This window comes from Crocodylus siamensis, chromosome 1 (assembly GCF_052110815.1).
Source record: "Crocodylus siamensis isolate JL-2025a chromosome 1, ASM5211081v1, whole genome shotgun sequence".
NCBI lineage: Eukaryota > Metazoa > Chordata > Crocodylia > Crocodylidae > Crocodylus > Crocodylus siamensis.
Genome location: NC_143395.1, coordinates 46,364,190 through 46,381,659, shown reverse-complemented (window position 1 = coordinate 46,381,659; position 17,470 = coordinate 46,364,190). Strand labels below are relative to the sequence as shown.

The 17,470-nt window shown below is 39.6% G+C and overlaps 1 protein-coding gene across 21 annotated transcripts in view; it reads left to right on the top strand.

The window, feature by feature from the left end:
- The window catches only part of DST (dystonin), a 486,590-nt gene that overhangs the window by 188,853 nt on the left and 280,267 nt on the right, over window positions 1-17,470 (top strand). For 11 of the 21 annotated variants that reach the window (XM_090034292.1, XM_090034349.1, XM_090034342.1 and 8 more), the window contains 3 exons: window positions 6,023-6,112; window positions 8,968-9,045; window positions 12,211-12,303. In XM_090034292.1, coding sequence (XP_089890418.1) covers window positions 6,023-6,112; window positions 8,968-9,045; window positions 12,211-12,303 — 261 coding nt within the window. Of the gene's footprint in view, window positions 1-6,022; window positions 6,113-6,636; window positions 6,673-8,967; window positions 9,046-12,210; window positions 12,304-17,470 lie in introns of all 21 variants that reach the window. The other 10 variants (XM_090034317.1, XM_090034235.1, XM_090034309.1 and 7 more) reach the window with 1 other exon arrangement.

Sequence of the window (17,470 nt, the reverse complement as noted above, 5' to 3'; positions counted from 1 at the left end):
AGCCTTGAGACGCCTGAGGAAACAGGTGTTTGAAGAAGCACAACATCAGATCTGGAACCAAGCTCATGGTTCATCAAGCAGTCATGATCCCCACCTTGCTGTATGAAGCTGAAATGTGGACAACGTATGGGAAGTACCATCAACACTGTGTTTGGAAGATCCTTTAAATCCAGTGTCGTCTAACATTAATGTCCTCTCATGAGCAAACATCATGAGTGTTGAGGCAATGATCATCAACTTTACTGAGTTGGCCACATGCTCCAGATGTCTGACTCCAGACTCCTTAAGCAAGTTTTATTCTCCCAGCTCAGTCAAGGTGTACGTTCAAGAGGAGGACAGAGAAAGTGCTTCAAGTATGTCCTCAAGGCCAACTTGAAAAAATACAATATTGACATCAGCTCGTAGGAGACTATCACTCAGGACTGCCCCAAATGGAGGAAGAGTCTGCCACAAGGATCTCAGTACTTTGAAACCTTACAATGTCAACAGGAGACAGAAGAGTGGGAGTGGCAGAAACAGTGTGTCATGGACTGAGTCATGAATCCAGATTCGCTTATGCTGAATGGAAACACATGCCCAAGCTGCAACAGAGTCTGTTGATCCCAGATTGCTTTTTCTTTGGGTCCGAAGATGGCTGAGGACGCCAGCCAATCATACTCAACTGCAAGGGATTGCAGTTGAGTTTTACCTCCTTTGCACTCCCTGCTTCTGAAGAACCTAACCCTTCTCCTGCAGGACAGGGGAAGAAGCTTCTTTTCAGAACAGTGCTTTTGTGCAGCAGAGGAGTTCTAGCTCTAAGTGTGTATGCTTATGATACCCTTCTAAGGTAGAAAGTCATTATTGCACCCATTTTACTTCGGCTTTGAGAGGCTAAGTAGGTTGCTCAAAGTTGCTGAGCCAGACAGTGGCAGAATTGAGAATAGGTCCTAATTCCTCATTTCCTTGCTTTGACAGCTCTACCACTCTCTATAAATAAAGCTAGACTGTGTCCGTCACATCTGTGGGACATAGAGTGACAATCTGGACAGTAAGGTTTGTTTTATTGGTTTGTTGTTTTTTCCCCTCTCTGAGAAAGCAACACTACCAATCAATTGATTTAGACAACAAGCAGTGAATATTAATTATATCAACCTAATAAATTATTATTTTTAGCTAGATTCAAATTGTCTTTGGGTTACTGTAGATAATTTAAGTCAAACACTCTTATGATTAAAATATGCAAATAAATTCCAGATTTCCCTTAGCTGTTTTGTTATAACTTGGTTCTGATGCAAATTGTTTGTCATGCACATTATGAATTTATCAAGCAATGAGTATGAGATAGTATTATGTACATGTTTATTTCCAGCAGTTCTGGGATTTGCACTTGTCTGAACTATGCTGGCTACTCAGTCCATGGTGTGTGCTTTTCATATTTTAATAGTGACCAATATTAATTTGATATACATCTTGCAAACTCCTCTTCTTTCCGGTACTTGTCTAAAAATATGTTTTGAATTTCTACCTTCTGGTAAAAAAAAAAATATGGTTTTAGTTCTTGTCTCTAGGTCACCATGCAAGGATTCATAGTGCAAAGGGCAAGTTGACTAATTATGCTAAGGTCAGTAGTGGCAGAAAAATTTCAATAAGAAAGGAAGAGAAAATGAGGGTAAAAGACACTTCTCAAATGGGTTTCCCACCAAGTCCATGGAAAAGCTGAAACCTATCTGGCTTCCAGTCCCTTCCACTAACCAGTACGGGTAGACAACACTGCCTTGCAGTACTTCTTACAGTTCTACATTTAGGGTTGTGAGCCAGAGGGTGAGAAGGCAGCTCAGGCTTTGTGGGCACAGATGAGATAGAAAATTTTATGAAATGAGAAATGAAAAAAAGAAATTTGAGAAAATAAAATATTTTGCAAAGAGAGAGACTGGTATGCAAAACTTCCCAAAGCCACAAAAGCTTTCGCCATTTAGTGAAAAACTTCAAGGTGTTGAGGTGGAAAAATCGATATCAATATCTTCTGGTCCCAGTGCTTGTCCATTCATAACTTAGTAAGCACCAATGCATCCTCTCAGTGGTGCGAACATGAGATGATGCATGATTGATTATGCACCCTTTCTTGGCAGCTTTTAAGCCATGCTGGTGTCAATGGCCTCAAATATATGGCTTCCTCCTCTCTTGCTAGATACCTCCGTTCAGCTTGGTCGGCAACATATGTAATGCATCTATTCTGTCTCTGAGCTCTATTGGTACATTGGACCTTGAAGCTACTCGGTTGTGTTCTTTGTAAATGTGAAATGACAGCTTCCTAAGGGTTTTGTTAGACAGAAATTATGCACTTCTGTTGCAAACAGTTAAAGGAAATAGAATCAATATTTTCTAGACAACAACACGGTGCCTTGAAAGGAAAAAAAAAGAAACCAAGCTTATTTTGGTTTAAATAGGCATGACTGCTCCACCAAAATTCCCTGAAACACTTCTAAGTAAGTCCTTGTATATTTGTCCCTGTCATGTGCTGTTGGTATCATCCAGGCACAACAGTATTGTTCATTTGAAGACTGAAAGTGAGTGGGGCTGCATCCTGATATCTCAATAAATGAGCTCACTGGCTGGTAGGCTTGGTTGTTTTTTCTTGGTCAGAAAATGAAAATATTAATGCTTGAACTTGAAATGCAGTTTTTTATAAAGTGAAAGACTATCTTCAAACCCTAGTTTTGGCATTTTTTAATTTTGTTTATATGCTAGTATAAAATATGCAGTGCATAATTCTGAAAAAAACCCCCAACTCCTTCAAACGGGGAAGCTGATGTGAATGATTAAAAAATTTAAGTTTCATAGTTGGTAGGGTTGGAAGGGACCTGAGCAGATCATCAAGTCCAACCCCCTGCCATGGCAGGAAAGAGTACTGGGGTCAAACAACCCCAGCAAGGTGTTCATCCAGCTTCCTTTTGAAGACTCCCAGGGTAGGACCGAGCACCACTTCTCTTGGAAGTTGGTTCCAGATCCTAGCCGCCCTGACTGTGAAGTAGCGCCTCCTGATGTCTAATCTGAATCTACTCTCTGTCAACTTATGGCCGTTATTCCTTGTTAGTCCCAGTAGTGCTCGGGGGAACAGGGACTCTCCCATTGCCTGCTGGTCTCCCTTTGCCAGTTTATAGACGGCCACCAGATCCTCTCTCAGCCTCCTCTTGTGGAGGCTGAACAGGTTCAGGTCCTGTAACCTCTCCTCGTAGGGCTTGTCCTGTTGCCCTCTGATCATGCGAGTGGCCCTCTGGACCCTCTCCATGTTGTCCACGTCCCTCCTGAAGTGTGGCACCCAGAACTGGATGCAGTACTCCAACAGTAGCCTAACCAATGTCATATAGATGGGGAGGATCACCTCCTTGGACCTGTTTGTGATGCATCTGTGGATGCATGACAAGATGCAGTTAGACTTCCTGACTGCATCCCCACATTTGCGGCCCGTGTTCATCTTGGAGTCTGTAATGACTCCAAGATCCTTTTCTGCCTCTGTGCTGATGAGAAGGGAGTTCCCCAACCTGTAGGTATGCTGTTGGTTCTTTCTCCCTAGGTGCAGTACCTGCACTTGTCAGTATTGAATCCCATTCTATTCTCATCCGCCCACCCCTGTAATCTGTCCAGATCCAATTGCAGCTTGTCTCTCCCTTCTAGCATGCCCACTTCTCCGCACAGTTTGCTAAGAAATGTAGACTATGTACCCAAAGTGTGAACTGCCCCATTCATTTGAGTTGTACTAACTGGCATACCAAGATCATACTCAAAAAGCAACATGATAACTGTTTCTTTACAAAGAAACAGTTCTCGCTGCCTTCTCGCTGTTGCTGCCCACGCTGTGCTGCCCTGGTAACGTGGGGCTGCATGGGGCGGGCAGCAGTGGTATGGAGACCTCCTGCATGGATCTCTGCTCTCTGTGGAGCCAGGTCACACGGCAGGGCAGTGCTGATCCCTGCTGCATGACCTGGCTCCACAGGGAGCAGAGATTCAGGGCTGCATGGGACAGGCAGTGGCGGCGAGGAGATCCCCAGCACAGATCTCTGCTCTCTGCCGAGCCAGGTCATGCAGCAGGGACCAGCAGGCTTGCTTGCCACTCTGCACTGCTTCCCTGCCCCGTGACCCAGCAAGACATGGATCAGAGATCCTCATGGGGGTCTTCTCGCCTGTACAGAGGGCAGTGACCACCCCCCTCCCCCAGATGAGCTACTCACAGCTCTGTCCTGTTCCCCACTGGGGCCTGGCAGCTCCTGGCCCCAGGCCCCACCTGGCTGGGCAGTAGGGCTGTGCTAAACTTGCAGTCCGTTCGAAACAGATTCAGAGGAGATTTGGTGGGGCCGAATCTCTGGAACAGATTTGTCCAAACGAAACAGGACAGTGATCTGAAACACCAAAATGAATCACTGTCCTCTGAAACGGCTGAATATGAAACTGAATCGAAACATAGCCATTTCGCACAGCCCTAGTATCAAAGTATGTCATTTTGGTTTTTCCTGTTTCTCTTAAATATACCATGGGGATATGGTGTATTCTTTTTTTCATCCATAATATTTTGGTATTACCATAGTATTTCTTTTGGATTCAGCCTCCTTTTTGAGGTTGTTATATTGCATCCCTAACTAGAATTCAATTATCTTTGCTGTGGATGTGTGATATACCATTGTTTTGGAAAATACTATAAGAAAGTGGTCATCAACCAATGGATCTCGATTCACCAGTAGATCCTGGAGCCTCTTGGAGTCGATTTGAGGCTGGGGGGCGGTAAGTGCCCATATGCATGCACGCATGTGCCCCAGTCCAGCAGGTCAGTCTGTAGGGGAGGGAAGGGCCGGGGGCTAGATCGAGGCCCCTGTGGTGAGGAACAGCGCTGCAGAGGCAGGAGCAGGGGTTAAGTTGCGTGGGGCCCTGGCCAGGTGGGACGTACCTGCTGGGGAGGTGAGCCCCCAAATAATTTTTTCTCCCTCTGCCTTGATCTGCCCCCCGCTTTTCCCCCCACAGACTTACCTGCTGGGTGGGGGGGTGGCAGCTGTGCACAGTAGATCTTGGATTGCTTTTAAATGCCAAAGGTGATCTCCTACTTAAAAAGGGTGGAGACCACTGCTGTAAGGGATACTTCATTGTGGATAGATTACTTGTTCTGACTAGTCTTCAGCATAAACAGGAATATGTTTGATATTATTCTCAGTTAAAATGATATTCTCAGATTATTTACATATAACTTTAGGTTGTGGAATCTTGTGATGAGTGTGATAACTCGAACTAAAGAACATACACAGTACTTTGCACTAGCCGCAGAATTAGAGCACGTTTTTTATTTTAATGGTGTGGATCTAGAAGACTCTCCCACAGGCCATGTCTACAGAGGTGGTTGCTTTGTTGTAGGCAGAAGAAGGTTTGGATTGAATCCTGGTGCACCTTTCACACGTACAAATGTGCTGACGAAAAGGAGATCACCTCTCCTGATTGGCAGTAGAATTTAGCTCCTAACAAAGGACAACAGCCTAGCTCTTTTGAAGCTGAGGAGCCATTCCCTGGTGATTTACTGGGAACAATGGTGACCCAAAATGAAGTCCTGGCTGAAAGCTCCACCATCATATTTACTTTCTGGGCCAGGATGTTGTCTATTTATACTTTTCCCTACCATTAATTCTGATATGGGTCTGAACTGTGTTTTCCTTAAAGTATCCCTTTTGAGGTCAGCATTCATAAATATTTGGTGTCTGTAAAGTTGGCAGGAATTGCATCTGGCTTATAACTTTTGTTTTTTCTTACCTACTCTCCTTCACATTTACCTTCTTTTCATTATGAATAAAATACACCCCCCCCCCAAATAAATGCCACAAGTTGATTTTGATTTACATTGTAGGTAATAATGTTTTGTATTTCTCATGCTACAGTGTCTGAACAAATTATAAGTGGCATGTTGGCATATGTCAGAGGATGCACATTACAAAAAGCAGTGTTAACAATTATTTTGAAGCCTTTGGAGAGAGAAAATTCATCTTCCTATGTCTGTTTACTTCTGCAGGTTCGCAAGCATGTGAATGACCTATATGAAGACCTGAGGGATGGACATAACTTGATCTCCCTTCTAGAAGTCCTTTCTGGAGATACCCTGGTAAGACCTGTAATCACAGAAAATGATTTCAGGCCACTGTATACCCGTTTTTGCTGTTTGTAACTCTTTGGAGGTTGGTTGTTAAGAATGTCTTTGATTTATCCCATACTCTATCACTGTTAGTGCCAAAGGCATACGCTGTGTTTCTGGTAATAAAATTCAAGAACACCATGACTTAGTGTGGGAATATAAAATGTTTTTCTTCTGTGATCATGATTTTTAATAAGGTACTGCACTAGTTCTTTCTCTCTTTTACTTTTTCTTTATGGATTTTCTTTACTAAATGTGAATGCTTGATGTTCCTTCACATTAAGGAAAATAAATTAACAAATGGCAAGGGGAAAATGTCCCTACCTGAAACTGTCTAACATGCTCCTCAGGTGTCATTTCCTTTCTTTGTGAGCATTACTTCCCTTGCTTGGTATTTGTTCTTTTCATTATGTTCTTCTGTTCATGCTCTTTTCTTCATTTGTGGTCTGTCTTGTGTCTTTGCTGTCCTGTTTTCTGTCTGTTGTATTCATTAGCCAAGAGAGCGAGATTTTTTGAAGACCTTACGGTTGGTGAGTTCAACAGAAGCATGCGCGTATGAACAGCATGAGGATGTGGAGGATGAGGATAAGGGGGTAGGTGCCGACCCCCATAACCATACTAACTTAGTATTTGAAGTGTGCTGTCTGTTAACTTTAAAGTAATCTTTTGGCTTGGTGTTCTCCAGTAGTGCAATAGAAAGAATGAAGGAATTCATGGTGATGAGCTAGGATATACATATTCTGGGAAATTGACAACCTTGAGCTATGACAGACATTTTCCATTCGATTCATTTGCTAAGTGCTAAATGCAACACTTTACGATTTCTGTTTATTTGCTATCACTATGCTTTCCACAACTGTTAGGCAAATATGATGTGTAGGTAACTTTACTTCTCAGCCTTATGGCTCAGATTGAGTGAAGTTGTATTATTTTATAATAAATACAGAAATGCAGTAATTTCATTACATTAAGATTTCTTTTTATTTGCCATCAGTGTGTAACCTGGAAAGTATGTAAGCAGTATAAAGCATGGGGTGAAATTCTGGCTTCACTAAACTCAATACCACAAATTCTGTTAAGATTTCAACAGGGCTAGGATTAAATATGGAGATGCAGTACTTCTATAGTTCCTCATCACATAAATGGCATATAGTTACTCTTTTCAAAGTAGATAGCTAATGTAGATAGTGTTTCGTGATAGATGTCAGAAATATGTGGTGTTTCAGCCTGTAAATATTTTGACAGTTTATAGAGCTAACCTGATGGCAGTAGATGCTGAATCTTTTACTATCCTCGTTGTCCAGATGGGAAATATTTACTTATAAATTGCAAAATGTTGGATACTGATTGGTCCCAAGTAGCTGTTCTATGTTTTTGTGGAGCTTCCATCAACAGCTTTATCACAGGACCAAATTCTGTTCTTGGATCCACATCTGTGTTGTGTAGTGGTGATTCCAGTAGAACCTGCATGCATTCCAGATAGAATGTGCCTCAAAACATTTGCATTTTACCTGTATGTAAAAATATTTCCCCTCTGAGACTTTATACTGTTACTTTTTGACAACCTCTACTTGTTTTAGGAAGTTAAAGCCCCAATTTTAACCACTCTTTAATTCTACCTATAGAAGTTATTCTGCAGTAAGGACTCAGTAACTGACCCTAAACTTTCAGTTGTTTAAACAAATCAGGGATTTCATATAGTGACTTAAAGTTCCATTTTTGTGTTTTAGTTGATGCTTCTTTTCCAGCTGCATTTCCTCATGTTTCCTCCTGGCAAATATATTTTGTAGGGAAAAAATTCAATTACAGAAAATTCTGACTGCCTGTGTATTTCACAGAGGTTGTCTGAGGAAATAATCATATTCATGGCTGATTGGTAGGAGGGATTGTAAGTGTGCTCCTGCTTATTGCTGTAAAAGTTTGTGAAAAATCTGAAATAAGGAAGAAAGCCAGAAATAGTTGGATACTATGATTACATAAGTATAGTTACTTTCCAATATATGCTCTCTGACAGCTAGATAAAATATTCTTTTTCTGTGTAATTCTTCCTCCTGGTGATTTTACACTAACTGCATGCAGTTTTGCCATTTTTCCATTAACACACCATGCACAATAATTTACAATTTCTTCTTGCTAATTTGTTTTTGCTTTGAGATGAGGGTAATTTATTAGCTTTCTTCATGCCTCACTTTTTTATACATTTCTATACAGTAGATCAGTTTATGTAAGAAATCTAAGGTTATGTATTAAGACTATATAATACAAATTCTATTTAAAAGAAAGCATTTATTTATATTACATCTTTCTCATTCATATATATATGAACAATTATATAATTATAATAAAATATACCTATATTAAGGTAAGTTTCCTATCACATTATTGCAGGAGTTGTTAACAAGTCATCTTGAAGATGCACCTGATTATTACATGTAGTTTGGCTTGCCTAATATGATCTAGACCTTTTGTTTTGATGCAGTACCACTCTGTGGCCTTGATTATCCACTCTGGTTAGACCCCTGAATCCTGATGTAAGCCTCCAGACTGCAGTAGATCTCTGAAGGGACACGGGACTGCTTGGATTAGGTTACAGGATTGGGGCCTTTGACTTTTTTCTTCTCCAGTTGAGCTATTCAGATGCAATAAAATAGGCTTTATGTAAATTTAAAGCACAGCTTCCCCTAGGACATTAGTTTTCACGTAAACTTTTGCAGCGGTTATGAAAACAGTAGAACCTTGAACATTTCAAATTGGACTCTTTATCTAGTAGTAGTCTAGTAGTCTTGTCACCTAAAAGTCTCACAATTTTCCTTTTCCATTTTTAGCCCCGAGAGAAAGGTCGGATGCGTTTTCACAGACTACAGAATGTACAGATTGCACTTGACTATTTGAAAAAACGCCAGGTATGATACTACTTTTAACAAATAAAATTTACAAGAGAATTGCACTCACAGAATTAACAGACAGATAGACAGAGCTCACTGGGAAAAAGAACAGCTTCATCGTTTACATTTTTAAACTTTGTATTCTAAAAATGGTAAAAAATATGATGGCATTGTGGTGTCTGAACTGATCGTGGTGGTGATCTAGTGATGGTGATGTATGTGTGGCAAAGGTAAATTTACACCATCTTTTCACTCCTGTTATTCTTCAGGGTGCAGGAGACATCCCACTCCTAGCAAAGTTAGAGTAACGTGGTGTTGCACGTTGACTCGTATGCAGCTGCCTCAGGTCTTAAAGGACCATTCCGGAAAACACCAGCCCTCTTGCAATAATACCTTTCCTGAGGAATACCCCAACATGATCTCTGAGATGGTGACAATACTCTCAGCGTGATATACAAAGGACATATCATTTGTTGGAGCTGCCTAGTAATCACTTACGGTGCCTTTAGCTTGAAATCAAGACTCCTTGTGGGAAGGCACTAATTTCAGTGACACTTTTTTGGGGGGAAAATAATCTTTGGCCTTGGCAGTTTTAATTGGAGTGAGTAAGACTCTCTTCCAGGCATTCACCTGGAATGTAGAAGATGCAGGATCCAATTCTAGGTAGAACTGAGGAAATCTGTATTTAAATTCCTTCTCTGCCTGGTTCATAGCAGAAACTTGAACCTGTTCATAGGAATGTCCTCACCACCAGGCACCTGTCTGGGGTGAAACTCTTTCATCTTGTATACATACAAAATACGAATGGGGCCAGGGAATATGGGAGACTGGCCACATAGCCGTGAAGTCAGGGCACTTGTGTGGGAAGTAGGCAGTCAGGTTCAAATCCTCATTCTAGTGAATATTTAAGTGTTTAAACAGTTAAAAAAGTGCAACAAAAAACCCCACACAATTTCCCAGACCCACCCAGGAGAAGCCAGTAATTACTTACCAAAAGTATAAGGCGCCCAGACTAATGTCTCTGGTCTCAATCAGGAAGAATAGAGAATTTAGCTTGGACCTACTCCCCACCCTCAAATAACCTGTATAATCTTTCATGGGATGTCAAGGAACAGCAGAATAGGGATTTAATTTCTTGGGTCCCACATCCCATGTGAGTGCCATAATTACCTGGCTATACATGATTCTTGTTGGAGATACTGCCTCTTTTTGTGAAAAACTTTGGATGGCATTGCTTACATCTTCATGTTAAACCAAAAAATGAAATTTGTGAGGTGGGAAAACTGTTTCCCATTTGGTTTTGTTTGAATCAGTACTGATAAACTTTTAAACAGTTAACAGCCCAGGCTTTAAACAGTTGCTGGAAGAATGGAAGAGGAATACAATAGCAAAAGAGATAAGCAGATGTAGCATTTCTTTTAAATAAGATACACTCCTTTTATTGTGTTTGAATTGTAATGCAGGTACTAATCGCCTAGTAACATTTGTGCGCTGAGGCCACACTCATACTGTGGAATAGACTAATTAGCTGCAGAGTAAAGTGTCACCATCTACATGTGCTATTAGGCTCCAGTAAACTAATTAGCACTGCTGTAAAATAAGCACCACTGTAAGTATTATCTCTGATGGTATTATCTTCCAGGAGTGTTAATTAGTTTACTGTGGCCTAATATGAAGGAATAATTAACTGTGATTAATTGCACTGGTAATTGCACAGGTAGACACTGACTGTGGGCATAAATTGTGCCCAGTCAGTCCAAGCAACAGGGGGCCAGACTCCTGCCTGCCATTTAGCCACATGGCTCTACACTTTCAGTACTCTCATGCTCTAGCCAGCCCCTCTGCCACCTGACATTGCCACCTGGAACCTGGGGCAGAGCAGTTAGTATTGCTCTCATTTAAGGATAAAGGTTCATACCTCTGCCAGCTAGTGCGGAGGAATTTAGTTAATACTTAAACACAAGCAGTTACCACAGACTTCAGGAGTAAAAGGAATTTCCTGAGGGTTGTGGTAGACCTCAGAGATATTTATGAAAGAGGAGATTTTGTGCTCATTCATAAATAAACTTTAGAAGACACTGTGATCTGAGAAGACCGAAGTCTTACAGAAGACTGGCTCTGTGATCTTCCATTAGAAGAACTGTTTTGTGATGGGGGTCAGAAGGTCCAAAGTATCAACAGGTTTGAGAACTGACTTTGGAAAGACCATATATACCTAACTAGTACACAGTTTTGTTAAAATTGAACAGCTTCTGTAATGCAGTGGCAGGAGAAAATAAGACTTTTTCTTTTTAATTTTTTTAACATGTGCTCTCTCCTTTTTCCCTGTGAAGCATTGGCTGACTGTAATTATAATTATGTATGCAGATTAAGAAGAGGACATGCCCTTGCATGTTAAATGTCAGTATAGTGTATATATTAAATAATGTGAACAAATAATTGTAATAGTTTAAACATAAAATGCATGTCTTATATTTATTCCATTGTCTAATTTCCAACTAAATAGACAGATGATACAGGTAACAAAGTGGGATAATGAAGAAAATAATAGGCTGCTGATAACTATTAGTAACTTAATCTAAAAAAGGTTATTGGAGTTGGAAATGTAGCTGCCCTTTAACCCATTGATATTTGATCTTAAAGATGAACTTTTCATTTTGTTAATTAATATGTATGCAACCCTTTGAAAGTCTAAAGCATTAGGTAGTATTAAATATAATTATTATACTTTTGTTTATAAAAAAAGAGTATAATAAATTGGCTTGTCTTGGTTTTAGTGGCCAAATTGTCACTTTCAGTTGGGCTCTCTCTGGTGCAGCAGAATGCAGAGAATGTAAATGATTAGCGAACCGGTTACGGTATCTTCGGTCCAAGGGCTGCCTAGGACTGGGTGCAGCCCCCTACACTCTGATATATTCCTTGTTCTAGGTTGGGGACCAGCTGGCACAAGAACCAGATTTGTTGGTTTTACGTGAGGGGGTGATTACATTACCATGGGGATCCCCAGCTAGTCAGTAATTGCCAGAACCCAGTATCTTTGTACATTTAAAAATGTTGGCCAAAATGTTTGTTATAGAGTACGGTCAAAACATAAAGAGTATGTATTTTTGAGTCAAGGCGGGGAGCAGTTTTCAGTACAAATTTATTTCAATTCTGTGTATATTTTCCTTTCCACAATGGCAGGTAAAACTGGTAAATATTCGAAATGATGACATAACAGATGGAAATCCCAAGTTGACTTTGGGGTTAATATGGACCATAATTTTGCACTTTCAGGTAAGTCTAGTTTTTCTTGGCAATATGTTTTTTAGGCACATCTGGTTTCTTTGGAAGGTTGTTATCGTGTATGATCAGATCAATTACCATAGGAGTCCATAGAAGCTGTGCAGCACATGGACATCTCTTATATGTATTTGAAAGTTCTGGTCAGATAAATCACATTAATCACAATTAGTTAGTTTGGCTTGACTTTTCATTTCCTGTTTGTGAAGAGAGTCCATTTTTGATCAGTATTAAAAGCAAAGCTTAATACATTTCTTTAGAGTTTTAATAACAGGATCTTGTTTTATTTTACAAACATGTTTTTATTGAATATTAAGCCAAAAACATGTTATGTCCTATAGGTTTTATAAGGATTTTTGAGTCAAATTCTGATTTTGAACATGTAAAAGTGTTATTTTAGCATTTTCTGAAGATGAAAAACATTTCTAAAACATTTCATTTTGAAAACAATGAATGCTGTGGTAATACTGGTTTGTATCAGGTGGCACTGTAATTGTTGCACCGTTGGTTGGTTTATATACAGTACACTGCTTACATTATGTAGTATAAGATCGCTTCTCAGAATAGGAGTTTGATGAATGGCCCTGGATGTAGATGATGCAGTTCAGATGGCTATTAATTTTTACCTATTTTTATCTTTTATGACTAGAAGTATTGTTAGCAATAGATTCTTTCTAGGGTATGCATTTTAAGCTGTCAGAAAATTACATAATCAAATTGCAATATGTAGTTTCTTTATGATCAATTGCTACTGCTTAGGATTTATGGCTTGAAAAATAAATTACTTGTTAAAAAAAGCCTTTGGAAGTCAAATTTGCTTTTCTAACTACAAATCCTAAACAGAAGTAGGAAGGGGCATAAATAAACAAACAAATGCATAAATACATAAATATGCATGTGTATAATATATAGGAGGAGGGAGAAAGCCATGTTTAAATATTCAGATTCAAATAAATATATGTATGTATTTCATACATAAATATGTATGAAAAATAAAAGAGACAGTTATGAAATATTTACCTATATTTTAAGAAACAGATCATTGAGCAGTAAACTGTAATTAACAGAGTTGCCAGAAATGGACAAGGCATGTATTTGTCATAAGTTCAGTTGCTTGATGTTTTCTCCCACCCTTTGTCTATTCTTTTCCTCTCAGATCCTGATCTTCTAATGTGCCCAACTAAATTCATTCATACAAGCAAGCATCCCCATTTGGCATGAACTGGGCTACTTGTGTTTAGGTCTTTGCTGGCTTAGGTTGCTGGTTTTTGTTGTCATCTGTATTGTGGGGTGCTTAAAGCAAATCTGAGTGCTTGTAAAATGATGGTAAAAGCAAAATATGCCATTTACTGTCCCTATCTGTAAAGAGTAATGAGGAAAAGTGCGTTTTGGACATATCTGAACTAATTTGATAAAGTTTCTACTGTTCCTTTACATAAGCTAGTTTACTCTATGAAGGATGACTTCTGTTGTACAAATCTCACCAATACACTAATTATGCTGTCATGTGTTAACATAGTTTTCTGAAAAAAATGGAACATAACCATGGTTTCAAAAATAAGTAATTACCAAATAACTTTATGGAATATGAAACAACTGAAAACTAGATATTCAATTTGCTGGTGTTCTGTTTCCTTGCACTTTCAGATGCAATTTTAGGACCAAACTTATTTGTCTTTCATATGGCTTTAGGAGCAAGACGTATTGTAACAGTTTTAATTCTAAATTCCCCAACCAGACCAGTGCCCTACTGGAAAGCAAGTGTAACTCCAGGATGTCACCCTCAAACTTGTATCTGGGGCAGAATGTTATTATGTGCTCCATGGTTTGGTCAGGGTTTTCACAGTTGCATCCAGGTGAGGTTTTTAGGTACCACTTGTACATCAGGTGGCTATAGTGGCCATGTCGAGTGAGTATCCTATTAAGGGCTGTTCACATGCTCCGTGGAAGGTTGAAGCCCAATCGTTGCACTGTTGGGTCAGAGACAAAATGTTTTTTGGAAAAGTATTTTCTGCCCAAGCTTTCTTTCAAAATTCTTCAGTATTGTGGTATGCTGTAGGAGGTGCTTGGTTCACGTCCAAAAGGGTTTTTGTGAAATCACGTGATGAGTGGATAGGAATGTCTGGATGACTATTGATGCACCAAACTGAGAGGTGGTTTGTAAGATGGCACAAGCTTATTTCTGTACATTAACTTAGTTTCCTTTAAATATCTTGGCCTGATCATCTTGTCTGTTGCTTGCATATGGGTTCTTTTGAAATCCGTGGTGGTTTGTTGCATTTGAAAAGATACTTACTTTCAATAATGAAAATTGATCCACGTGTGAATGAGCATATTGTTGAACCTTACATATTCTTAAACCTTGTGTATACTTGAAAGTTAGGAAATCTTAGTCTGATGCTACATAGTGGTATCCATGCTAGCTCTAGCTAGCTGGTAGCCAGCATAAGTAATTAGCTTGGGTGTAGCATCTAGGTTATGTGGCTGTGCTACTTCTGGTGAGCTAGCTCATTCAGAGCAGTGCATAGTGAAGACAGCCTTATTTTGAAGTAAGGTAGGATGTGAACTTCAAGGATTATTGTTATTTCACTTGCACAGTGGGTTAAACTGAAGTGGAAAAATCATTCTTAGTCTGGAATAAGCGTGCCTACATACAGAGTTATCAGAAACAGCTACTAAGGAATAACACTGTGTAGAATAACCTTAGTTTTTGCATGTCTTTTGTTGTGTAAATATACTGCCCTATGTTTTATTTATGTTTGTTTTAATTAAATTGAAAGCTGGGAGGATTGCAAGATGCTAGGGATTTTTTGACTGTTGTTCATGAGTATTTTTTATCAAGCCAGGGTGCTTGTCTGGAGAATATTTGGAAAAAAAAAAAAAAAGACTTCTAAAGGCTTGGATGAAATGGTTTGGAAAATAGTACTTTAGGTAAGGTGCCGTGTACAAGACTACAATATGCAATACACATCTGGGATTTTTTTTCTCTCCTGAATGATGCCTGGTGGAGGGGAAGAGGAGATTGTTATGGCTTCCTAATCCAGTATCTGCATAGTCCCAGTGTAAGTTCTCTTAAAAACAATACAGACTGTTGCAGCCTGCAGACCAGGAGTTTGCAGGCGTAACTCTTCCAAACAGTGCTTTGAATCTGTATAGATGGTGGACATAGGAATATAAAGATTTCATGAAATCTAAATGTCTTTTTGGGTATGGAATATACCTGAACAGTCTAAGGTATAGGTATATATCCTAGGCATACGTTTATACATTTCCTATTTATTTGTTTATAATATGTGGTTAATTTTTATATTGTGAATAATGCAATACTGAATATTGTTTAGCGTGATATCGGTTATAGAGGATCTTTAAACATATTGTTTTTTTGAATTATATAGCATATATGCAATGTACAAAATTATTGCAGTATTACAGGAAACTTTCCTATTTTTTCCTACATGTCTATGGACTTCAACTGTAGTGAGCAAAATGGCATAGGTGTACATAAAAGCAGAATTTGGTTCTGTAAAATCATTTACAAACTTAGGAATGCCTCATCTCTAAAAATGTTTCAAATCACTTCTTTTAACCTTGTGCATCTAAAAATGCCCCTTTCTAACCAGCATCCAGGTTAATTGCAACAGGTTTAAGGAATGAAGAAAATAATTTCCAGATTAAGAAGCCGCAGATCTGCTAAACTTCAGATTCTTGGAAATTTCCAAGTCACTATCCAACAGGCTTTGTTATCTTCATCCTCCTCATTTCTTCCTCTAACCCAGTATCACTCATGAAAAACTTTTCCTACTTTTTTCTGCTTTCCACTGTCAGAATAGTCTTCACAGTTCACCTATTGTGTAGTTTTTAATCTTCATCCCTTCCATGCAGCCCAAATACCAGTCCAGTCCTCCTGAATGTGCTAATGCTTTCTCTGTATTCTGTGTCTCAGACCTCTTTTTTCTGCCTAGCTAGCAAGCATTTTTGCCACAGGCAGTCTTGTCTGTTTCTCTTATGCTGTTCTATGCTAACATATTGGCCAATCTGTTCTTCCGCCAGTATACTGCCAGTGGAAAAAATGCTCATTTGAAATATCATCATCAGCAATCCCTTGCCGTTGAGGATAATTATCTTCCCTGATTGTCTTACCTGCGTGTCTGAAGATGACTGATGAGGCCTATCTGGGTTTGACAGACTGTTGCAGCTCAAGCACTTGTTTCCACGTGGGGTGGGTGGCTCTGGGTTCTGGTTTTGGTCTGTGGTACGCTGTTTGTTCCACTCCCATTTTTCCATCTCCTGTCATCATCATAAGTTTTCAAAGTATTGAGATCCTTGCAGCAAACTCTTCCTGTATTTCCTCAGGCATCTGAAGGCTGCATTTGCACCTTTGAGGTGATACTGGATTTCTTTGTTGATGTCAGCCTTCTGCAAGAGATGGCTTCCAAGGTATGGGAAATATTCAGTGCTCTCCAGAGTCTTACTGTGAATCTGAATGACCAGGGATCATTAAAAAAGCTTGTTGATGGAGGACCTTAGTCTTCTGAATGTTAAACATCAGTCCTATATTCTTGCATGCCTCAGTAAAGAAGTCAACGATTGCTTGAAGGTCTGCTTCTGGGTGAGCACACAATATAGTATCGTCAGTGTAATGGAGCTTGATGGCTGAGGTGGTCTTGGCTTTGGATTGGAGTTGGCTGAAAGTGAAGAGTTTTACCATCCATTTGGTAGTTTAGCTCCACCCTGACTAAAGGTTTGCTGGTAGTTAGATGTAACATTTCAGTAAGAAATACTAAGAAGAGTGTTAGAGTGATGATACAACCTTGCTTAACTTCTGTCTTAACCTCAAAGGCATCTGTGAGAGAACTGTTACTGAGAACCGCTGCTAGCATGCTGGCATGAAGCATGCAAAGAGTGCTGATGAATTTTGGTGGGCATCTTAACTTCTGAATGGTCCTTCACAATGCTTCTTGGTTGATAGAGTCAAAGGCTTTCATGAGGTCAAAGGCCACGCAGAGAGGTTTATCAGTTTTTCCTGCAGCTGGTGAGCTGTGAAGATCATGTCAGTTATGCCTCTGGAGGTCCTAAACCCACAATGAGGTTCTGGGAGGAGCTTTTCAGCAAATGGAAAGAGATGGTTCAGGAGAGTTCTCACAGTGAAGTTTCCTGTGAG